General features: G+C 40.8%; 1 protein-coding gene across 1 annotated transcript; it reads left to right on the plus strand.

Moving 5' to 3' along the window:
* nlk (nemo like kinase) lies at positions 1 to 23,850 on the plus strand. The gene is made up of 11 exons (XM_005807478.3): positions 1 to 1,735; positions 3,282 to 3,411; positions 3,531 to 3,586; positions 7,170 to 7,276; positions 8,929 to 9,014; positions 11,171 to 11,380; positions 11,602 to 11,703; positions 17,301 to 17,387; positions 18,381 to 18,579; positions 18,890 to 18,983; positions 21,711 to 23,850. Exons 1-11 carry the CDS (start codon positions 1,281 to 1,283, stop codon positions 21,763 to 21,765), a joined length of 1,581 nt encoding a protein of 526 aa, XP_005807535.1. The 5' UTR covers positions 1 to 1,280; the 3' UTR covers positions 21,766 to 23,850.
* Positions 23,851 to 25,565: the final 1,715 nt, after the last annotated feature.

Here is a 25,565-nt window from a genome sequence, read left to right on the forward strand (position 1 = left end):
GGTTAGCTGTTCCGTAAAATCTCACCGCCGAGTAGGTAAGATTATGTTCACCATGTTGGATCAAGTGTTTATCCTGTTTACCTTGTGATCGGTTGGATCATGTCAGCGGAGCGTCATCGTGCTGAAGTGTAGAGGACCCGCAGCCCGGCTCCCCGGACCCCGGCCCGCCGCGGTGAACCTTCCTGACACCGACAGGAGGAGGAGGACTTCGGTGTGGAGATGAAGCTGCCCACTCTGGTAGCTAGCTCCGAGCTGTCAGGTTAAGAAACTCTCGTCTTCACACGGGCGGCACGCAAATTTATTTATCTTGCGTTGAAGAGGAACTTTTTGTCACATTGTTCTCGCGTCTCTCTGGACTCGTACTTGTTTAGAGGACAGAGCGAAACAGGCCGAAAACAAAGATTTCGTCGGCAAATCAAGTCATCTAGAAGGAACTATGAGGGCTCGGGCTCTAATGTTTTGAGCAGTGGTCACAGCCCCTCTGGTCGGGGTGATGGGGGTTTCTCTCTAAACAAACACTTCCATGTGAGTGGATGGCGGCGGCTCGGGCCTGTCTGTCTGCTTGCGTCTGCTGTTGTATTATCGCCTTAGCCGGGATACACCCCCTCTGCGCCGGATCTGCGCCGTTAATCACGGCTCGGAGATTACCTCTGTTTACGGAATAGCTACCTCGCTCTGCGCGCAAAAATAGGAAGAGGAGTCCATTTGGAATAACAGATGCAGTTTCCCGGCTGCGTGGACCCCCCTTTATGGGAGGATTTGCGGCGCTGGTTCGAAGCCTGTAAAAAACTTTGGCACTTGTTTTAGATGGATGTTGTTGTTCCCATGTGACGGGCTCCAGATCACAGCGCGGCGGAATCAACACAATGGAAGACATCAAAATCCAACAACTTTATTTATTCAGGGGGGCTCAGGATTATTTCCACTAATTATTTTTGGTGTGGTTGTGTCAAGTTTTTATTTTTTACATTTTTTTTAAAACACTTGACATTGCTTTAAATTTGAGCAAAAATATCTTTAGTTTCAGATCACTGAAACACAAGTGAGAAAACTGGGGCTGAAGTTTGTTAGCTGCTGCTTTTTTTTTTTAAGTTGCATTATGATAAACATTATGGCAAACTGTTTTATTTACGTTTTGTGTGAAGATTTAAAGTAACTGATGTTGATCTTTTGAAGCCAGATTCTGTTTTATTGAGTTTTCAGTGTAAGGGTCCAGTCTGGTAGCCTTCATCACCACTTTCTGACCCGGTAGACTGTTTTTTGTTTTTTTTTGCTGCTGAATGGCTCTTTGCAGCACAACTGCCACAAACGTTCCAAAAATGATGACTGCTTACAACGGTGGCTCCTCAGCAGTGGCTGCCCATCACCATCACCAGCTGCAGCATCTCCCTCCTCCCCACATGCACCATCACCACCACCACCAAGCAGGACAGCATCACTTGCAGCACCCGGGTTCCGCTGCAGCGGTGCGCACGGTGCAGCAGCACACAGCCACTGCTGCGGCTGCAGCGGTGATGCTCAATCCTGGCCAGCAGCAGCCCTACTTCCCCTCTCCTGCGCCTGGACAGGCTCCAGGACCTGCTTCAGCTGCAGCTCCAGCCCAGGTTCAAGCCGCTGCTGTCAAGTCTCACCACCACCACCACCATCAGCAGCAGCAAAACACGCATCACCTTCAGCAGCAGCTGGACATAGAGCCTGATCGGCCCATTGGCTACGGTGCGTTTGGAGTCGTCTGGTAAGTACAACGCTCTTAAGTTTGCTTAACTTCTTCACATCTTCCCTTTTCAGCTACCTCTCTTTTTCCTCTTCGTATTTTAGAATGACACGCATACTAAAACTAAGACCTAAAATTTCTTTTTGGAATTTTTCTGTTATTCTTAAGTTTGCTTACCATCTTGTTGTTGTTGTTTTTTTAAAGATATTTAAAATTCTGTTTTGAGGAATTCTTAAAGTACAGAATTAATATTTAAGACCTTTAATTAAAGCAGAAATTTCAAAGACATTAGATTTCTCTGCCATTAAGAAGTGATCTGAAAAAAAAAAACTGTAAACCTTTGGCTACTGGTTGCATACTGTTTCATCCAACGTCTCAAGGTGAAAGTAGAAGCTTTTGCCAGATCAGCAGCCAGAGGAAAATGAAAGAGCTGTACTTCCCTGAATATTATGTAACAAAACCAAACATAATGACACCTGTTCCAAAAACCCAGAACCTAACAAAACAGTGAAGCATATCCATCCATCCATTTTCTGTACACCTTTGTCCCTAATGGGGTCAGGAGGGGTGCTGAGGTCACCCGGACAGGTCGCCAGTCTGTCGCAGGGCAACACAGAGACAGACAGGACAAGCAACCACGCGCACACACACACCCACACACACACACTCTAGGCAGAATTTAGACCAATGAACCGAACAGTCATGTTTTTGGACTGTGGGAGGAAGCCAGAGTACCTGGAGAGAACCCACCATGCACAGGGAGAACATGCAAACTCCATGCAGAAAGATCCCGGGCCGGGAATCGAACCCAGGACCTTCTTGCTGCAAGACAACAGCTCTACCAACTGCGCCACTGTGCAAAGCCATTATGAAATGGAGTCTTTAATTGACCTTCCCAAACCAATAAGTAGTGCGACGACTGTCAAAAAGAATAAACTTAAAACTTAACCTGGAGTTAAAATGTTTTATTCACATGGATGATTTAAAGTTTTGAGGCTCGGACCCCAGCAGAAAACGTGGGCGCTGTGAATTGCAATAAGCTTGGATGATCAGCTGGCGATGAGGATTTGAGACGTTTTCCTGCCCGGGGGGCAGCACACTGGTGGTGGAGGCTCGAAGGAGCCGGGAGGATGAGGGTGGAGCAGGGGCGGAGGTGGCTGGAGCTCGGCTGGTGAGCGGATGGAGGCACTGATAAACGGAGGCTAGCTTGATGATTGGCTATGACGAGGCCTGGTCCAACGCTGATAGGCTGCGGTAGACGCGTACAATGTTTTTACTGAGCCTCAGTAAAAACAAAACATGAGATAATTTGAAATATGTCATTCATATTGAATGTGAAATAATAAACAACTTTCTAGAAAAAAATCAGCCTTTAAGAACAAATATTTTGGCTGTGTTATGAAAACTATATGACTGTCGAGACACATAAATGTGCGCCAGGCTAACAGGCTCTGAGGCACAACTTGAAGCAGCTGTACAAACTTTTTTCCTTTTTCTTTTTTTTTTTTTTTTTTGCAATGCAGTCAACGTGACCGTCTGTCTAATGTTGTATATCCTCTGTTTTAAGGTCGGTGACGGATCCCAGAGATGGAAAGCGAGTGGCTCTCAAAAAGATGCCCAATGTCTTCCAGAATCTTGTTTCTTGCAAAAGGGTCTTTCGGGAACTGAAGATGTTGTGTTTCTTCAAACATGAAAATGTAAGTGCACATTTGTCTTAAATGTTACAGCCAGACATTTTCAGGTGATTCCAGACAACCACTGGAAGAAACAAAAAAAACATTTATTCGTAACCTTGACGTAAACATTGTGTCCTCAGGTACTTTCTGCTTTGGACATACTGCAGCCTCCACACATCGACTACTTTGAAGAAATGTATCCTTTACGCTTTTGATTCACTTAAAGATCGATAACACAGTTCAGCACACTGGATAGCCTATTTCTGTGTGAGGATATTTCAGCGTTTCCATTACAAATGTGTGCAAATCTTTGTCTATGTTCTACTAAGGTTGGGGAAAACCCCCCACAATTTTGCAAATGTCGTATTTCTATTAAATAAGAAATAAATTAAAAAATCATGTCGGCGACAGATGTAAACGGTGACATAAATTATTCAGAATTCAGCCATTATGGTAGGGCTCATCTGTTGGCCATCAGAAGAGATGTCGGCGTCTTAATCAGGTGTTGGAACGACAGTCGCCTTATACTTGAGAAAGGCTGCGTGTGTGTGTCAATGTGGGAAACGTCAATTTTACAGAAGAGCTATGGACTCACTTAAATGACAGACAACTTTTTATGTGTGTGTGATGTTGTGAGAGCTCTGGTGGAACCAGCTGCACGTTGTCCGAAAACCCCCCAAAAACAAGCCAACATCTTTGTACCACTTCCTGACGTCTTCTTCTTTGTTTTCGCCAGTAGTGACATCCGGCTGTTGATCTCGTGAATAAAAAGTGTCTCCATTGCAGTTTTGCGCAATACATCCATTTTGATACATCCACAAAAAAAAAAACAACACATCATTTTAGAGCAAAAACTTTTTCGCTCTAGGATGACCACTTTGGTTATTTCAAAATTGGTCAGGTTTTCATTAAGAAAATGTATCCTCCTAATTTCAATTTGTGCAATTTTATGGTTAATGGACACGCAGCTAGTGTTTGTATGTGTGATGTGCCAATAACGTTCTACAGATTTAGACTAATATTGTTCAAGTAGCTCCACTTTTTCTTCTCCTTCTCATTTGTAGCAAAACGCTAAACACAGTGCCTATAAAAGTATTCACCCCTTTAGCTGCTTTACCATTTAGTTGTTTTTACCAATCAACAATAACAACAAGATTTGGCTCGAGAGAAATATTTGACAAAAAAAACCTTTATTGTTAAAGTGAAAACTGATTTGTACAAAATACTGTCCATTACATAAAAGTGTATAAAATAAGTGACTGCATAAATGACACAACTTTTTATGTAAATATGCACCCCCGTTTATTTAGTAGAAGCACCTCCGCCTCCAATCGCCACACAAAGTTTCTGTTGTATTTCTCACTATTCCAGAGACCAGAAGGAGCCAGACGTATTCAAATGAATTTCAGTGAATAAAAAAGGATGAATGAATCATAGATAAGTTATGATATATGACAGGGTGTTGGAACTCAGAAGAAGCCCACCATCTTTTCTTCTAGTTAAACTCTTCTTTTTCTACTTCTAAAGCATCATATATAGTCCCTTCTATTAAATATTTCCAAATATACTCTGTTTTGGACCAGATATTAAATACATCTCTATAAAATAACAATTACAACTGAAGTAGTATATTAAATTATAATATCCCAAATAAGTCATAAAGAAAAACTTTCTTTTTTAATGAATTTGCAAAAACTTCTACTTTTTTTCCCTGTCAAGATGGGATGCTGAGTGAATTCATGAGAAATAATATGAACTGTTTTGGTTTTAGCAAATGACTCCAATGAAACACAGTTTCTAAATAAATAAATATTTATTGTGTATTTAGAACCGTGTAACTGAACTCCAGGAGATGGTTGTTTACAGTGCAGAAACTTTCTGGCAAACTTCATGGAACTGTAACTTCATTACAGTTCGACGTATGTAATGCATCGAACTGGCGCGTTACATACATCATGAATAAATGTTAGTCATTGGGTGAAATTTAGAACCACAACAGACTCCACACCTCTAGGAAGCAATTGTTTCTCAATAGCCGAGGATCCAGACCTTCTGGATGAGGCGCTTTTCCACTAGAGCGGCTTTAACTGGTGTGGTTCCAGTCCGCCTCAACCAGATTCATTTTCCATTAGCTGATCCGGTTCGGCTCTGCGTTTCTGGTCTGGATTGTGCGGGTGTAGCACGATGGCAAATTCCAATCCCTTGCCATTTGCTTGCTGTTGGCTCTAAATCACATATACCTCATGTAATTTATGCCAAACTGGATATAAATGACCTTTGTTAACCTCTGAAAAGGCCAATAGAATTATATTGGAGTTTGAGTCCAGTGCGTCCCTAGATGATTTCAGCACCTATGTCTCTAGATATGGCTGTGTGGATCATCCGATCTGCATTGTTCTTGTTTTGTTTTTGGGATCATAAAAACAAGAACAGTGTTCTTCATTGCTAAACACATTGGTGTGGTAGTTTGATATCATTTTATCCCTGCCCACAGAAGAATCTGAAGATTATCCACTAACCCTTGACAACTACAAACGACTTCTTCATAAGCCTAAATTAAATCCTTTAGGTATTCGCTACCAAATAGTGACTTTAGCGCCTTTGTGAAGAGTCGGTTTTAGGTCTAATTTTAAAGACTTGCCGCTGGTCTCCTACTGAACTGGACTAAAGGACAATTGGAAGATTTGCCAAATGCACCGTCTTTGTTAAAATGCCCAAATTTAGTTGATTATCAAGGGCAAAACATTCAGGGGTTGAATACTTTTTATAGGCATTCTATGCACACTGTGAATGCTTTTCAGGAAAATTACCATATACTTGGTATACATGGTATACTTTATACATGGTAGTATATACCAGATACTACCATGTACTTGCCACAACCCTTTGTTTCATATTTGTATTATGACAAATTTATGCATTGCCCAAGCACTGACAACACGACTACAGAGATAGAACCGGAAACTTTAGTCATTTTAACTATAATCTTCAACAAAAAGGACATTTTAAGTCTACAATTAAAGTAGACCGGGTGTCTGCTTCACAAACTAAAACTGGGGTCTGGTTGCACAGGAGAGGAGCCTGAAAACCAAGAGATCAGCTGTCCATTATACTTTCAGAAATCCTTGGCACCACCAACCTGCAGTGTGAGGTTCTACAGTGTTCCTCTCAGCAGGTTCTTCTGGCTCTTCTCTCTATTCTGGGCAAAGTTTAAATATTATTTAAAAAGCACATATGCCATGGCAAAAGAAACAAAGTATAGTTGCAGTATCTAACCTTTCATAAAATGTTATCTACATACAACAGTTACAAGACATGTTTGGCTATCAGTTGTTAACTGATAAATCTCTACAGATTGTTTTTTTAAATTGTGTTTACCTGCTTAAATTATTGCTTTCTCTCCTTCTCTATTGCAAGATAGAGATGTGGGCAGTTAGCTATTTGCTATAATAGATTGGCTTGTGCTTTACTGCAGAAATTAAAACCCTGTACGTTGGATTCAAAATAAGCCAAAAAGCCTTGGAAATATTTGAGATGGACAAAGTTGTATTTTTACAAATTCATGTTGAAAAATTAAAAAGTCAGATGTAGCAAAGTGGCTCAGTTTTCTTCTGCATAATAGAGTCATCAGAAATGGGGCTTTGGAGACCAGGAGGCTCCTGACGCTGCAGTTCAACCACAACTTTCTGAACATACAAACTACATCTGAAGTATAACAGCTTTGTTGACCTAGTGTTCATTAATATTTTAGTTTTCAACCTTAATCTCCCAACGTTCAGCTATGTTGTGACTGAACTTATGCAAAGTGACCTCCATAAGATCATTGTATCACCACAGCCTCTGAGCTCAGATCATGCCAAAGTTTTTCTGTATCAGATTCTTCGGGGTAAGTGCTTCTTTCTTTTTTTTTTTTTTTTTTATCATGTTGGTGTTCTTACAGCAGTAGGATTAAGAGGGAATTTACTGAAACAAAAAATGGGTTAAATCCTGCTGCAATACACCAAAAAAATAAGAAACAGTAACTTTGGATTCCAAAAATTAGAATATTGTGAAACATTTAACCTTTTCGTCACTATTTTCATAAAGTGAAACTCCTTTTATCGATCTGTTAGTGAAACATTTTAAGCCTTTATTTCTTGTAATTTTATGATTATGGCTTACAGATAATGAAAACCCAAAATTCTGTATCTCTAAAAATTAAGATTAAGTTGCGTAAAAGTAAAATATTGGATACATTGTGTTCCCAGATGGAATGCTGCTGCTGCTTGTTTTGACTGTGTTGCTGCTGCTTTTCCCTGGGTGAAGGGTTTGAAGCAGCAGTCCTCCAGAAGGCTGGCCAGTTTGTGTCGTCTCGGTGTGACGTTCGCTCCGTTAAATGTCTTCCATGAGTTGGGGAAAGGGATTTGTCCATTGGCTTAGCATGGAGAGAGTTCCAGCTTATCAGACCTCTTCATTGTTTTGAATCATCGGTAAAGTCTCGTTTCCATCTCCATTGTTGACTTTCCCTCTCCGAGTCAATAAATCTTCATTTCCATCACTGCTCATTTCTGCAGTAGCTTGTCATAGTCCTTTGTGGAGACAAGAGACGTCTTGTACCTTTTTAAGCTTGTGAGAAAATAAGGTAAAAATCCCTCGAGTCTATTAATTTCAAGCAATCCAGCTGTGAGGGCAGAGAATATTAAAAATAACTACCAAAGCTAGTTATATAAAATAACTTCCAAAATGCAAAAAGTAAAACCAAAAAGCTTCTCCATCTGCCAGGGCACTTCATGCATCAGTCTGCTAACAAACTGCATGATGATTTCATTTTTCATAAGGACCTGGTATTTGGCCACTCTGCCTATGGTACTCAAATGAACCATAGTGCCTCTGATGAGGTTCAGCAGCCCTTCCTCAGCCGAACCTCATAGAGGTTCTCTATGAGCTGTTAAGAGGAAGATGAACCAAGAGGTCACTATCAAAGTCATTCCACCTCATCAGAGCCCCAGGCTGATCAGCTCCGTGTCACACCGCACTGATGCAGTAATTCATACAAAAGGAGCCCCAACCAAGAACTGAGCTTGAAGAAACGAAGCCTCAAATTTCTGTATGAGATTTACAGTAGATCTTTATTGATCTTATGTAATAATCCGATCATTTCTGAGGCACAGGATTTTGGCGTGTCATTATCTGTAAACCACAATAATCAAAATGATCAGAAATATAATAAAATTTTATTCCACTATGTGTAATTAATTTATATTTGAGTTTTACTTAATTTTCTTTGTTGGAGCCTTTATTAATAAATATTACAATGTATAATGTTGTTGTTTTTTTGTTTTTTTAGAAGATATGTAGGAAGACTTGTTCACTTTCCCCTCTAAGAATCAAACTTAAACATCAAGTTTCAGTATGATGTGGATGTTGCGATGCTGAGCTTCTTTAACTAACTGTTAAAGTCGAGGCTTTCAAACTAGTCGGTGAAGGACTGGAGTTGGTTATTTGAATGATTCCAGAACTGTTTTTATCTACTAAATGTTTTTGGTTTGTTACATGCAGGACTTAAATACCTGCACTCTGCTGGAATTCTGCACCGAGACATCAAACCTGGCAACCTCCTGGTCAACAGCAACTGTGTGCTCAAGGTGTGTGAAAAATGTTCTGTTGCTACCATTTATGTCATCAGAGGCATTTATGCTGTAGGTCTACATTTATAGCAAGTGTTTGGTCAATATTCCTAAAAGAAATGAAGTAGTTTGTTTCTGCTTGACTTTCATTCTGTGTTGTCAGAAGGTTTTAAAATGTTTACTATTTGTCTGTCTGTTTGCATGTGTTTGATGATGTATCTTTGCATCCTAGTGCCTTTAAATATGGTTCAGAATCACCACACAGAATCGATTCTCCTCCAAATCAGAAACGGCTTCATATCTTTAAGCTTTAAGACAGAAAAATAGCTCCATACTTCCATAGTAAAGTGTGTTAAGAAATTGTAATTAAATAGATGCTTCACAAATGTTTAATTTGACAATGGATTTGTCAGATCCAACAGCTAACATCAGTCTGATTTGCTTGTCTGGAAGAACATGATCTAAAACAAACAGAAATAAAAATGCAACCTTTTAGAAAATTTCCCGGCTTCAGCGCTCGCTGGGTTTGTGGTTGTAATAGTTCAGGATTCTGTCAGAAACTCTTTTGAAATGATTGACGTTTGTTGTTAAAGTCGAAGTGTAACGTCACAGAGGCTGTCGTGACCAGTGATGGCATAGTTACTTTGAAAAAGTAACTTTAATCGGATTACTGATTACACCTTGAGAAAGTAACTCAGTTAGATTACTGACTACTTGATTTGGAAAGTAACTAAGTTACATTAAAAGTAACTTTTTAGTTACTTTCAGCAGCTGCCAAAAACAATGCTGTGAAAATTACATTGATCTTTGCCAATACTTAATTGCAAGTTATTTTATAATGGTAACATCAACAATGTGTCTCTACTTATAAGGTTGAACTGAAGAGGAGATTGTTTAAAGGTTACAACAGTATAAAAAACATTAATAATGTGTGTATGATTTTGTGTGGTCCACTATTGTCTGAAAAACTCTAAGAAGGATTTTAAAGCCCCCTTCTCTCCCCCCCAGCCTCCAGGTTGTGCGTTACGGCCCTGCGTTTGGTGTCAGAGCACAGAGCTCCTCCTGCGGCTCCACAATTCAGATGGCTGCCGCACAGATTTGTGACATTTATCTTAATATTAATAATCACCACCATTGAAGACATTATAATGGCGTTTAGTTGCACAACTTTATGGAAACGTTCATTCGTGGCTGTTTTACATGTTTCATATTAGTCTCGATGTTTGCAATTTTCTGGATAGCTCGACAGAATTCGCAGGTAATATATTAACTTGACATTAACAAAGACACAGCGGGACGGATCATCCGGGAAATGATGGACAGAGAGAGTCTGACTAAAACTACCTTAATAACAGACAAATTCTGGGATTTATTATGAGTCTCTGCTTATTTCCAAGCCCAAATGAGCAACTTCACGTTCAAAAACGAGCCCAAAAAGGCGCAACCCGCCACTCATTAAATTTGCAAGCAACTTAAAAAAAAAGAAGAAAACAAAGCCCAAAGCCGCTTATAATAATAGGAATTGGCGACAAAACCTCAAATTAGTTCTTGTATTTCCACCAACAAAATGCGCATCTCCCTTTTCCCTCCATTGTTTACATTTCTGTCACTGCTGATACTGTCGCATAGAAACGCCGATCACTGGACTAGATGCCTAGAGGAAATACAATTAAATCCCAAAAGAAAATAGTAACGCACAGTAACACAAAGTGATTTCTATAAGCAACTGTAGTCTGACTACTGGATTTGAAATGGCAACCGTTAGATTACTTGTTACTGAGAAAACTGGTCCGACTTCAGTCACGACTAGTGACATCACTGGTCGTGACTCAGAGTGAGAAACGAGCTTATTTGGAGAAACTGTAGGGCAGAGAGAGAGAAGATAATATCTGGATGATAGCCGTTTATTTCTAATAAATAAATCGGGAGAAGAAATTGTCTGCATGGTAAAGCACAAAATCAACAAGAATTGAAAATCAAACCAGAGAAGCTCTTCAAAATTGAACGAGTAATAGTCGGTATGTTTGTTCCATCTTCAACTTGGTGGCATGTCAAGAACAAAGACGTTTTGCTCTCAGTAAAAGAAGCAAGAAGGTCCTGGGAGCATAAACAGCAGCACGAATATAAATGACAAACAATGGTTAATGGTAGCGTTTCTGTGTCTCTGTGTTTAGATCTGTGATTTTGGGCTCGCCCGTGTGGAGGAGTTGGATGAGTCCCGGCACATGACTCAGGAAGTTGTGACGCAGTACTACAGAGCACCAGAGATCCTTATGGGCAGCCGGCACTACTCCAACTCCATCGATATTTGGTCTGTGGGCTGCATCTTTGCAGAGCTGCTGGGTCGGCGCATCCTCTTCCAAGCTCAAAGTCCCATTCAGCAGGTAACTTCTTCCTCTACCAACTACAGCTTTTGGGATCATAATGAAAAATAAGAACAGAGCCACATGCCTACGTGTGAGTAAAGCTTGGAAGCTGCTGTATTTTTCACACTTGCTTTACTCTGCGTCTTTGGCCAGCCAGTGATTAAAGAGTTTTTCTCGGAGGCGTTTTCATGTTGACACACATTTGGAGGCATTTCTAAAATGGATTTTTCTGTGTCTAGCTGGATTTAATCACTGACCTACTGGGGACGCCTTCTATGGAGGCAATGAGGACAGCATGTGAAGGCGCACGGGCGCACATTCTCAGAGGAACTCATAAGCAGGTAATCAGTCTGAAGTTTGAATGGTTTGATGTGACTTTAAAAAAAAAGGTCATGTGGGCCATTAATGCATTAGGAAAGAGAACCTAGAATGCACTGGGGTAGTGACCAGCAGGTTCTATGGCCTCTATGTCCCTTGCTTTTATTATAGATCTTTAATTAGGCCCGAGCAGCAAAGCGCTGCGAAGGCCTATTGTATCTGTACTGTTTATTATTATTATTATTATTATTATTCTTCCCACCTCTTCGTGTGCCTTTTTGGGGGCTTTATCATATTCAAAAACTCACCAAACTTGGCGGTCGCGACTAGAAAAATTAAAAATTTTGAATTTTAAGGTTGTCGCAAAAATCGCAAAAAAAATTGCTCAACGGCGGCAACTAGCAATTTTCTGTTGACACAATGGTATGAACGTATTTCATCGTAGAGACATGAAATTTGGTACACTTGTAGAGCTCCCCAAAAGACTCAGAACTTACATTTAATGTTATTAGCCAACTATCACAGGAAGTCGGCCATTTTGTCTTGAACGTCCATTTTTTTCCTCGATTTTGACGTTTACAGCCTTCGTATTTGATCGAACTCCTCCTAGGGATTTCGATTGATCGGCTTCAAACTTGGTCAGTCTGATCATAAGGCATGTTTGATTTAAAGTTATCAAATTGGTGAGTTTTGGAGTATGTTGAAGGGTGGTTAGCAGGGGTCAAAGTTCACCTACTCGCCATGAAACACGAAACTCTTATATTTCCTATACAAAAACACAGAGAGGGACCAAACTTTCAGAGATTGGTCGTCATCGGGTGTCCTAAAATACCCTGTGGTGAAATTATTTTTTTAAGTAGGCCACGCCCCCTGAGAACAGGAAGTGTCATGTTTTACTGTGAACGGTCGCTATCTTAGCCCTTTGACCTAATCAACATGAAACTGTGTCCAGAGACAGAAGACATGTTGGTGTGTTGAGTAATCCAACCCCGACCGGCTGCGATGAAGCAGGTGGGCGTGGCGGCGTTGCGAACGCCGTCGAATTTCGTTTGGCTCTGAATTCCACAATTTCGGGCCCAGCTGCTCCAAACTCACTAGGATGGATCCTTATCCACCCACCGACAGGAATTCATAACAAAATTTGGTGGGCGTGGCCTAATTTCTCTATAGCGACCCCTAGAGTATTTTAAATGAACAGCCCCAGGCCATGCTTTATCCTAGAATTACGAAACTTGGTACATATGTGTATCTTTTCAGGACGTACAAAAAAGTCTCTTGGAGCCATGCTCTAAACCCAACAGGAAGTCGGCCATGTTGTATTGAAGGTCCATTTTGGACCTCGAGTTTGACGTTTACAGCCTTCGTATTTGATCGAACTCCTCCTAGGGATTTCGATTGATCGGCTTCAAACTCGGTCAGTCTGATCATAAGGCATGTCTGATTTAAAGTTATCAAATTGGTGACTGTATGAGCTTGCTGAAGGGGGGTTAGCAGGGGTCAAAGTTCACCTACTCGCCATGAAACACGAAACTCTTATATTTCCTATACAAAAACACAGAGAGGGACCAAACTTTCATTGATTGATCGTCATCGGGTGTCCTAAAATACCCTGTGGTGAAATTATTTTTTTAAGTAGGCCACGCCCCCTGAGAACAGGAAGTGTCATGTTTTACTGTGAACGGTCGCTATCTTAGCCCTTTGACCTAATCAACATGAAACTGTGTCCAGAGACAGAAGACATGTTGGTGTGTTGAGTTATTCCAACCCCGACCGGCTGCGATGAAGCAGGTGGGCGTGGCGGCGTTGCGAACGCCGTCGAATTTCGTTTGGCTCTGAATTCCACAATTTCGGGCCCAGCTGCTTCAAACTCACTAGGATGGATCCTTGTACACCCACCGACAGGAATTCATAACAAAATTTGGTGGGCGTGGCCTAATTTCTCTATAGCGACCCCTAGAGTATTTTAAATGAACAGCCCCATGCCATGCTTTATCCTAGAATTACGAAACTTGGTACACATGTGTATCTTGTCGGGACGTACAAAAAAGTCTCTTAGAGCCATGCTCTAAACCCAACAGGAAGTCGGCCATTTTAGATTGAATTTCATTTGACCTCGATTTTGACTTTTACAGCCTTCGTATTTGATCGAACTCCTCCTAGGGATTTCGATTGATCGACTTCAAACTCGGTCAGTCTGATCATAAGGCATGTCTGATTCAAAGTTATCAATATGGTGACATTTGAACATGTGGAAGGGGGGTTAGCAAGGCTCAAAGTTCCCCTGTGATCGACTGTGTAATACAAAGGGCTTTGTCATGTGTAGGGCAATGCTGCCCTCTGGTGTCGAATAACTGAAATTACTGAAATAGTTTCATTATTTCAGTACTGCGACACCAGAGGGCAGCATTGCCCTACAGAGTTCAATTTTGTAATGTAGGAAAAAATTAAAAATTTGTAATTCTACTGTGAACGGTCGATAGCTTCTGCACCAAACTTTGCACGAGTGACCATGGCGGGATCCCTGACGACCCTATGTCATCATATTATGACGTCATCTAAGCCCCGCCCCCTCGGAACCGGAAGTGCCGTTTTTTTCCTTGGAAAGCTCCGTTTATGGCTCTCTTGACCTAATCAAGATGATTCGGATGATGAGGTCTGTCATTGCTCGCTTCTGGCTGAACCATGTGGGCGTGGCCAAACGGCGAATATCAGTCCCTCGCCATATTCATACGTTTGGCTCTAATTCACACATGGATCATCCGATTGGCTCCAAACTGGATATGTATGACCTTTGTTCACCTCTAAAGAGCCCAACGGGATTGAAATGTAATTTGGTCCACTGCGCCCCCTAAGTTAATACATCGGCCGTATCTCCTCGACGCATCGACCGATCTGCACCAGATTTTTCGACAGTCGTCGGGGAGCGCCGCCGAACGCATTCACGCGTGTCGCCCGGTGGCCGGGCGGGGAAAATGCGCGACAGCTTCTGCGGCGGCTGGCGGGCGGCGGTGCTGAAAACTGCGGCGGAGCTTCTGCGGTGGGGAGTTGGCTGCGGCTCTGGAAAACGCGCGAGAGCTTCTGCGGTGGCCGGAACCCCCGCGGTGGCCAATAGGCCGGAGCGGCGCTTGCTGCGAGGGCCGCCCGAGGCTGCTTGCAGCTTTAATTAGGCCCGAGCAGCAAAGCGCTGCGAAGGCCTATTGTTTCTGTACTGTTTCTTATTATTATTATTATTATTACGATTCTGCCCCCCTAAAGAGGAGCCTTTTTGGGGGCTTTATCATATTCAAAAACTCACCAAACTTGGCGGTGGCGACTAGAAAATTTAAAAATTTTGAATTTTAAGGTTGTCGCAAAAATCGCAAAAAAAATTGCTGAACGGCGGCAACTAGCAATTTTCTGTTGACACAATGGTATGAACGTACTTCATCGTAGAGACATGAAATTTGGTACACTTGTAGAGCTCACCAAAAGACTCAGAACTTACATTTAATGTTATTAGCCAACTATCACAGGAAGTCGGCCATTTTGTATTGAACGTCCATTTTTTACCTCGATTTTGACGTTTACAGCCTTCGTATTTGATCGAACTCCTCCTAGGGATTTCGATTGATCGACTTCAAACTTGGTCAGTCTGATCATAAGGCATGTTTGATTTAAAGTTATCAAATTGGTGAGTTTTGGAGCATGTTGAAGGGGGGTTAGCAGGGGTCAAAGTTCACCTACTCGCCATGAAACACGAAACTCTTATATTTCCTATACAAAAGCACATAGAGGGACCAAACTTTCAGTGATTGATCGGCATCGGGTCCCCTACAATACCATATGGTCAAATGATGACATCACTTAGGCCACGCCCCCTGAGAACAGGAAGTGTCATGTTTTACTGTGAACGGTCGCTCTCTTAGCCCTTTGACCTAATCAACATGAAACTGTGTCCAGACACAGAAGACATGTTGGTGTGTTGAGGATTCCAACCCCGACCGGCTTTGAGATAGCAGCTGGGCGTGGCGGCGTGGCGAAGTGACCTGTAACGCCGATGCCATACGTTTGCTTCTAGATTCCACATGTTTCGACCGAGCTGCATCAAACTTGGCCTGAGTGATCCTGGAGGCTTGCCCGTCAATCCTACGTCATCACATTATGACGTCATCTAAGCCCCGCCCCCTGGGAACCGGAAGTGCCGTTTTTTTCCTTGGAAAGCTCTGTTTATGGCTCTCTTGACCTAATCAAGTTGATTCTGTGTTGGATGACAGATAGGAAGTTGATCTCGCTTGCTTTAAAGTGCCAAGAGTTTTCAATGGCGGCAACGCCGTTCGTATACGTTTCCCTCTACATTCCACATATTTTGACCGAGCTGCATCAAACTTGGCCTGAGTGATCCTGGAGGCTTGCCCGTCAATCCTACGTCATCACATTATGACGTCATCTAAGCCCCGCCCCCTCGGAACCGGAAGTGCCGTTTTTTTCCTTGGAAAGCTCTGTTTATGGCTCTCTTGACCTAATCAAGGTGATTCTGTGTTGGATGACAGATAGGAAGTTGGTCTCGCTTGCTTTAAAGTGCCAAGTGTTTTCAATGGCGGCAACGCCGTTCGTATACGTTTGCCTCTACATTCCACATATTTTGACCGAGCTGCATCAAACTTTGCCTGAGTAATCCTGGTGGTATGCCCGTCGATCCTACGTCATCACATTATGACGTCATCTAAGCCCCGCCCCCTCACAACAGGAAGTGCCATTTTTTTCCTTGGAAAGCTCTGTTTATGGCTCTCTTGACCTAATCAAGATGATTCGGATGATAAACTCTGTCAATGCTCGCTGCTGGCTGAACCGTGTGGGCGTGGCCAAATGGCGAATATCAGTCCCTCGCCATATACATACGTTTGGCTCTTATTCAGGCATAGATCATCCGATTGGCGCCAAACTGGATATGTATGACCTTTGTTCACCTCTAAAGAGCCCGACGGGTTTGAAATGTAATTTGGCTCCACTGCGCCCCCTAAGTTAATACATGGGCTGTATCTCCTCGACGCATCGACCGATCTGCACCAGATTTTTTGACAGTCGTCGGGGAGCGCTGCCGAACGCATTCACGCGTGTCGCCTGGTGGATGGGTGTGGAAAATGCGCGACAGCTTCTGCGGTGGCTAGCGGGCGGCGGTGCTGGAAACTGCGGCGGAGCTTCTGCGGTGGGGAGTTGGCTGCGGCTCTGGAAATCGTGCGAGAGCTTCTGCGGTGGCTGGAACCCCCGCGGTGGCCAATAGGCCGGAGCGGCGCTTGCTGCGAGGGCCGCCCGAGGCTGCTTGCAGCTTTAATTTCTATTTCTTACTGATTGTACATTGCACAGGGCAGTATTGAGGTCATGTTCTCAAACTGGAACGGTATCCAGAACTCCTTGATTATTGCGAGTTTCTTTGAAAATCCTTGAAAATTTTTAGCTAAAAAATGATTAATTTGTTAGATTTAAATGTAAAGGTGTTAGGTGAAATACTTCTTTGCCTATGAGGTTTTCAAGAAATCATATATCTCCTATTGCAGTATATCAAACTAATTCTGTGTCTTTTTTTGTTGTTTATTCAGGAGTCACTGAACTGGTTCTCCTTTCAATGTGTTTGTTCCTACAGCCATCCCTCCCTGTTCTGTACACACTGTCTAGCCAGGCAACCCACGAAGCAGTTCATCTGTTATGCAGGATGCTGGTGTTTGATCCAGTAAGTCATTCCTTGTTCATTACATGTTCAAATGTTTTCACTGAGTCCAGCGTTTCCTCTAGGACTTTTAGAAACGGTGGTGATGGGCTGCGCAGCCGATTGGGGGCCAGAAAACTGCATTAAAGTCTAGAGAACAGTATGACTGTGTGAAAGTACTCAAAGGAAACCTTGTTCTTCAATATTCCTCCTGGACATCATGTATGTTCTCATATTTAGATTTATACAGGCTGCAACGTTGCTGCTCTAATTCGATCTTTTTCCAGAGATCTCCATTCCCTACCTGCATTGCATGAAGGACATTCACATGTGGGCTGTACAAAACAACAAAAGATTATCAGTTTAATCATGAGGCATAAATTAAAATTTTTTTTTTTTACAAATTGGTAAGCATGCTGTCTACATGTTTTATTTAGAATTTGCCAAGCAGAGAGATGAACATCAGAGTAAAGCCACCCTTCTGCATACATTTTCCCTCATCTCAAAGAATCCTGAGGAAAATAATCCAACGTACTACTTTCATTGCTTCTTTTTGGGGGGGGGGGGGGGGGGGTAGTTGTTTCATTCTTATTGCGTCATTGGTTGAGGCTGATCATGGGAAAGCTGAGGGATTAGCTCTCGGCTTTCAAAGACAAGCTAAGAGCTGGTCTGTGATCTGAAGCCCTTCAGTAACACTACATCACAATGGAGGTGAGTTTTCCAGCCTATGCTGAATGTATACATACTTCAGTTTTCCTGTGAATCTGAGTCAGGGGTTGTTACTGCAGTTCTTATCTGGATCCCAACTAGATGAGAATGTCACACAGTCCTTTATTCCCATGTTTGTTCCCAACAAGTTTCTTCTTCCTCTGTGCCTTTTAATTGAGAGAGGAGGACCATTCCTAAAATGATCAAAGTGAACAGGACTCTCTCAGAAAGTCCTTCAAAGCTAATGTCTTCAATGAAATTCAACTAAGCAACCTTACAGACCATCTATCTATTCTATTTGGTTTCTAGTCTAAGAGGATTTCTGCCAAGGACGCTTTGGCTCACCCTTACCTAGACGAGGGTCGACTGCGCTACCACACGTGTATGTGCAAATGCTGCTACACCACATCCTCCGGCCGGGTTTACACCAGTGACTTTGAACCGGTCACAAACTCCAAGTTTGACGATGGTTTTGAGAAAAACCTGACCTCTGTGAGGCAGGTCAAAGGTAAGCTTTCTTTGCTCTTAGCAGTCTGATATTTTGGTGGTATTGTTTATATATTAATATATAAACATTTGTTGGGCAGATGAAAAACTGTGCAATATAATAAAACATAAGAAAATGTGCAAAAAGAGTGCAGTACAAGGAATTTGTACTCTGTTGAAGACACCAGAGAAACATTTTCTTGTTTTATTTTAGATTAAATGACACAAATTACCATTTTTATTTGATTTGAAATGCAACTGAAGGAATTTGAAACACGAGCATGAATTTGGATAAATGAAAAGTAATTTTTTACCCCCCCACCCCCACATAGAGATCATCCATCAGTTCATTTTGGAACAACAGAAGGGGAGTCGGGTGGCGCTCTGCATTAACCCTCAATCAGCTGCTTTCAAAAGCTTCATAAGGTAAGGAGTCATGTTCTCACTACATACAGTCATCAGGCAATGTTCAAAAGAAAGGCCTTCATTTGAGTGTTTTCATTCATTGTCTTTAGCCAAACAAACTGTGTATGTGCTTAAAGTATCATGAAATACCTGCCAAAAAGTCCTTCTTGTCGGTTCTCTTGTTTTTTGTTCAGAAGCTTTAATCTAGATCATAACAAATAATGAATAAATGGATGGTTTTATTGGGATGGTCAACAATTACCCATGGAGCAGAGAAAATTATCTTAAATTTATATATTTTTTATTATTATTATTATATCTGCCTGAAAACATTTCATATCCAAACTGCTTCATAATAAGTCAAGCTGTAATCTTAGGTTTTTGCCAGTAGAGGGCAGTGTATGCTTCCTGGAACTTATAATGGCAACAGAAGGAGATCAAGCAGAAGAAGATTGCAGAAAGCAGGACTGTTCTTAATGACTGCTGTACATTCAGATGGTACATCTGCCTACTGTTACTCAGTGAAGTAATAAAGTACATTTTTTCTTCATCCAGAGCCGTTTCAGTTTTAGTTATCGAACATGTTTATTGCTTGGAAACTCAGTTAGATAACAGCAGGTATAGAAAGCTACCAGCTAAACAAGTTTTAGTGATGTAATGTTTAGTGAAAAAAAGAAGAAGCTGAATTTCCCAAAATTACACCGCACCAAACATCATGTAACTTTTTCTCAAGGGTTTTTTCTCAAGATAGATGACCATATGAAGAGTCTTAAATATCTGTCAGTCTGACTCTAAATCTTTCTGCCTCTGCTTAAAAACTTAAAGGGGCAGTATTATGTCAAATTGACTTTTTTAGCTTCATATCATGTTACAATGTTGTTTCCTTATCAAAAACATACTTGAGGGCTCATGTATTAAAAAGTGTGCAGCTTTCACACTAAAAGTTGGGGAAATATTTCACAAAAATATAAAACCATGGGCAGCTGCAGCCGCCACATACACCGCCCCGTCTCCGCCCATGAATACATGTGTAAATTTGTATAAATACCCAGAAGGCTGTGACTGTGTCTGAATAACCATGGCAACGGTCCAGGTTGACTGTTATGGGCAATCTAGGTTAAACATCGACAAAGTGTTTAACCTGTCATCAGGTGCTTTCCCCACCTCATTAAAACATGCTGTTGTGGAACCAAAACTTTTAACAAAACACACAAAAAAACAGATTTGAAGAACTATAAACCCTCATCAATATAAACAGAAATGTAAAAGAGTGTTGCGTGTAATACAAACAAACAACCACAAACAACCTCACATCAAATAAAATGTTCCCAACTCCCAACAACACATTATGAAAAACACAAAACACTGTTCAGATCTGTGGGTTAAAGCTAAATTATTTTAAGTCTTTCAATTTATAGGATGTGCAACAAAAATATGGTGTCAAAATTCTGAAAATATCTTCCATTGCCACCGCTTAGTGGTGTGTTTTGTTCTTTTAAACTGGCTTGGCTCCAGCTGCCTTCAACTGGTCTAATGAATCTCAAAAACACTCATTTAGTCGTGGGACAAAAATCTACTGAACAAGTCTGTTAGTAGGAACTCCAAGTTTGAAACATCTGTAAAGGTTAGAAATCCCACAGTGTCTCCAGCTTCTGTAGTGAGCAAAAGTGTTCACGCTCTTAACACATTTATCACGTCTGAACCACTACAAACTACTACAAAGCTTCAGTATATTTTATTTGTATTTTGTGTAATAGACAAGCACAATCACTTGTTGACAATAAATAAAATGTCATTTTGAAATGGAACGGAAGGGAAGCATGGCTTTATAAATAACTTTAGTTTTTTTTGTTTTTCAGTGAAAAATTTTAGAAACTTGCCTTTTACTCTGATACTGATGAAGAAAATACCTTTTAAATGTCACCAGAAGCAGCATGTAGCCTATGGTAACATGGGTTCATGTGGGACATTTGGCTAACAGGACAAATCTGAGACATGCAGTCTCCAATCTGGCCTTCGAGTGACGAGAAGAAAACCTCTGATGAAAGAAAGAAAGCCAGACAAGCTCTATTTGCAATGACTTCAGTCTGAAGATGTGCAAAAACTTTAAGCTTCTAACAGTGCTTCTATGATAGATCTAAATACCGTCCCAAACCTTTCAGATTTAGATTTTTTTTTAAAAAGGGAAACGATAATTGGTCTTCCACTTTACAGTTGAAACTTTAAACAACACTTGACTGCTTTGTGTTGGTTTAACCCACATCCCAACAAAATACCTCGAATTTAGTGGTTGTAAAGTGGCGAAGTGTTAAAATAAAGTTAGAGGTATGTACTGTATGCTGCTGCTGCCCGTCAAACATTTACACTAAGAACTTAAACTGCTGTTATTCAGGTTTTGCCCTCAAACATCTTTCTTGCAACACTGAAAGGACATATTGCTTCATGAAAAATTCCGATGTTCTGGTATTTTATTTTTACGTAAATCTTGCCAAACAATCAAGGTAAAGTTGGCCAGTCACCTTCTGTCCACATGGAATTGTGTGGCCATTGACCTCGCTTATTTTTAAGTGCCTATAACATTGATTTCAGTTCTATGAAGTTTCTGGTTGAAATATTGACATGAACTTTATGTGTTGAACTATTATGACATGAATTATCCTATTGTAATTAATCACGTAGGTATTGCTTTGAGCCAATAACCAAATGACTACTCCCCATTAATTAATTTGTCGGCCTGCTTTTAAACAGCTCCACAGTAGCTCAACCCTCTGAAATGCCTCCGTCTCCGCTTGTGTGGGAATAGATGCTGCTGTGCACCATCCTTTTCCCCAGCTGACCCGTTGGAACCCGAAAGCACCTAATAATTACGTAGCATTTCACTGGAGTGAAGAACTCGCGGCTCTGATCTATTCAAGTGGACACATGGAGAAAACGACTGATACCTTTTGGATTTGAAGTCTTGATTTACAAATGAATGGGACAGCAGCTTGTTAGAACAAAGTTGAAGGTGAACTAATGTATTAGTTGCTGAGTAGACAATAAAATCTTTAGAAAACAAAGTACAGTTGTTGATGATCGTACCCAATACCTGCAAAGATGTATAGATTTTTTTTTTTTTTTTTTGCCAGATGTAAACTACTTACATTTATTGCAAACCGTACACTTTGGCATATTCCTGTTATTACGTCAACCAGCAATGTTGCAATGGTTCTTTAGATCCCACGTTGCTTCGTATCCAGACAATCAACTGTAAATGTGTCTGTAGAATGGACAGATACCCCAAGTTTTACAAAACAACAACAAAAAAAATGTTCTATTTGAGATGTGAAAAATGTTTAAACTTTGGTTGTTGGAAGCATTTGTCTTTTCTTTTTTTTTCCCCTCATCAAATGTTTAATTTACCAAAGATTAGGAGCCTCGTGCAGGAATTATGCAGCGAGGTAATCAACAGGCCCCGCGTACAAACAGTACATGCTTTCTAAATGGGTATTCGTCTGCACAGTTTTCACTTTATGCAAAAATGTAGAAGGATAAGCGTACATTTTATAGAAGGATGCTCCTGATGTTTCAGTTGAAGGAGTTCTAAAGATTCTGCCATCAAACCTTCCTTGCACGATCACTTCCTTCGGTTCAGATGTCCTGGTTCTGTTCGGATGCTCAGATTCGGATGGAGCAGTGGTTCCCAGCCTTTCCACTGTCAAACCCAGTTGCTCCTGCTCTTACATATTAAACCAGAAGTTTCCATCCACAGCGTAAAAGTTTAAAAGACAGTTATCATTGATTCTAAGTAAATATACAGGAACTTGTGAATTTAAAGAAAGTTGCAAAAAAACTGGCAATTAATAAATGGAAATAATTTATGTAATTCTAACTGATCCAATATGAGATTTTTGGTCTGATTTTAATTTAGAAAGCAAGGAAGAAATTGTGCTTGTCTTTTTAATTGGTTTATGCAATTTTTTAAAAATACAATAATGTTTTAATACAACAAGTATTAATGCATTTGAATCAGTTTGCAGAATATTTTGCTGATCTTGGCTGTAATGTTTGTGATGGAAAGTTAGACTTTTAAGTAAAGCTGCTAATGTCAGAGGTATGCTACTGAATAACATTCTACATTTACTGGACATTTGAATTGGGTCAGAATTACTCTAAGTAAATAATAAAACAAATACAGCAGAACTTTTTCCAAACACTTTCAAAATTACTGTGCAAAGATTCACACAAAGGGCTGCTTTGCTCTTGGGCCACCAAGGATGTCGTTTCTAAGCCTGGTTTTATGCAGAAACTTGCATGAACAGCATATTTTGTTCAGAACTTGCATCAAAATGTCTGGTTTCATTGGAGACTTGATATGTTGGAAAGAATATCCAACTTTATCATTCCTTGCTCTTTTGTTTGTACATGTTTGTTTCTAACTGTTTTAGTCAATCACGCCTCTACAAAGAGTTTCTTGTTTAAAAACTTAAAATGTGCCCTGGGAAAGGTTCTGGGTCAGAACCACTGCATTACAGGATATGAGTAACTCTTTATGAAAAGCATTTTGGTTGTGGCAAAGAATTCATTTATCCCAAAAATAATCCATAGTCTGAATCCTATCTGCATTTTAGGACCTCTATCTGATTATAATGTTCTCTCACAGCAGAGTAGTTTATATGAATTCATGTGTGCAATCATTGGCATGGTTACAATAGTAACATTCTTTAGATTTCCCTTTGGAATCAATTCAATCTGTCAGCATTATTCTAAAATATTCAGCCCTCCTTTAAAAGCTGTGATGTGTGTGACGAACACAGATCTCACTGATTATTAGCCCCAGAAAACACACCCACGTTTTCGACATGCTCTGTTGTGATGAGGTTGAAATAAAATGCATTTGCTTAGTCAATTCGTGGCCTTAAAGATTGAATCTTTGTGATGATTGTAAATGTAGTTTCAGAACCTGTCAGTGGAAGTGCATGTCAACAACTTTCTGTAGAAAAGCAATATCTGTAGAGTGGTGTGAAAAAGGGTTTGCCTCTTTCCTGATTTCATATATATATATATATATATATATATATATATATATGTATATATACATATATATGTATATACTGTATATACAGTATATATACAGTATATATGACACTCGAGTGTTTCAAAATGTCGATCCAATTTTGATATTAGTCAAAGACATCACCCGTAAACACAAAATGCTGTTTTCAAATGGTGTTCATTATTAAGGGAGGAAAAAAATCCAAACTTGCATTTACCCTTTGTGAAAAAGTGAATTTCCCCTAAAAAGGGGAAACCAACTGCAATCAAGCATTTGCAATAATTTGTGATGAGTCTTTTCCAGCTGTGGAGGAATTTTGAGCCACACATAAATGCAGAATTGTTCTAATTCAGTCACATTGACCATCAATGGTCTTCGTTCAGTTTTTCTTCAGTCAGAGGTGGACTTGCTGCCGTGTTGTGGGTCGTTGTCCTGCTGCAGAACCAGCGTTGGTTTCAGCTTCAGATGGCCGAACTTTCTCCTTTGGGATGTTTTGGTAAACTCTGTTTATCCCAGCGAGTTCACCAGATTCTGAAGCAGTAAAACAGCCCCAGAGCATCACTCTACCACCACCATGCTCTACTGTTCTTTTTCTGAAATGCAGTGTTACTTGAACACGTCTGAAAAGAGTTTTACTTTTGGTCTCATAATTCTACAGAATGTTTCAAAGACCATTCTTAATATTCTTTTTGCCCAGCAGTGGTTTTCATTGGGGAACTCTGCCAGGCAGGCCCTTTTTGTCCAGTCTCTTTTTTTTTCATGATGGAAGCATGACCTCTGACCTTATGTGTGGCAAGGGAAGCATGCAGTTATTTGGATGTTGTTGAGCGTTTTGTGACCTCTTGGATGAGTCACCACTGTGCTCTTGGGGTAAATTTGGTTGTTGGAAGCCTCACCACTGTGTGGATAACAGATGACGGCTCTTGCTGTGGTTCACTGGAGTCCAAAGACTTTAAAATCTACTTTGTAACCCTTCTCAGACTGATTGATCTCAATTATTTTCTTTCTTATTGTTGTACCTGAATTTCTGTGGATCTCTGCATGATGTTTAGCCTTTGAGGATCATTTGGTGTACTTCACTTTGTCAGTGAAATACTGCCTGACAAAGTGATGTCTTGATTGAAACGATGATCCTGATTGAAACAGTGATAAACCATGCGATGGTGGGTGGAGCAATCACTTTTTCACACAGTGTTACAATCCAAACCTTGAAGGTTTGGATTGTTTTCCCTTTCAAAATACTTTTCACAAGTGCTTTTTTGGGGGGGAGGTTGTTGCTTGCATTGTCTTTGACTTATATTGAAATTGGTTTGGTTTGAAGTGAGACAAAGATGCAAAAAAAAAAAAAGGATATGAGGAAGGGCAAACACTTTGTCACACTACTGTGAAAAAGTGGTAAAATAATTTCAGTGTCGATGTTTCACTTTGAATGAACATGATTAACCCTTTACCTGCCCCAGAACAAATGCAGGAGGAATGAGGAAGGAGCCCAGCTGAGGAAGCACAGCTGGAGCTCAATGTTGCCGTTGCGCCTGGCCCCACAGCAACGCTCATTCATTGGTCAACCA

The sequence above is a fragment of the Xiphophorus maculatus genome, chromosome 18, assembly GCF_002775205.1.
Source record: "Xiphophorus maculatus strain JP 163 A chromosome 18, X_maculatus-5.0-male, whole genome shotgun sequence".
NCBI lineage: Eukaryota > Metazoa > Chordata > Actinopteri > Cyprinodontiformes > Poeciliidae > Xiphophorus > Xiphophorus maculatus.

What these genes read in the sequence shown, in the direction of transcription:
- nlk (XM_005807478.3), top strand. Translation starts at nt 1,281, where the DNA reads ATGGCTCTTTGCAGCACAACTGCCACAAACGTTCCAAAAATGATGACT. An exon ending in GTTTCTTCAAACATGAAAAT is followed by an intron (nt 3,412 to 3,530) that starts GTAAGTGCACAT and finishes TTGTGTCCTCAG; the next exon opens with GTACTTTCTGCTTTGGACAT. An exon ending in TCAGAGGAACTCATAAGCAG is followed by an intron (nt 11,704 to 17,300) that starts GTAATCAGTCTG and finishes TTGTTCCTACAG; the next exon opens with CCATCCCTCCCTGTTCTGTA.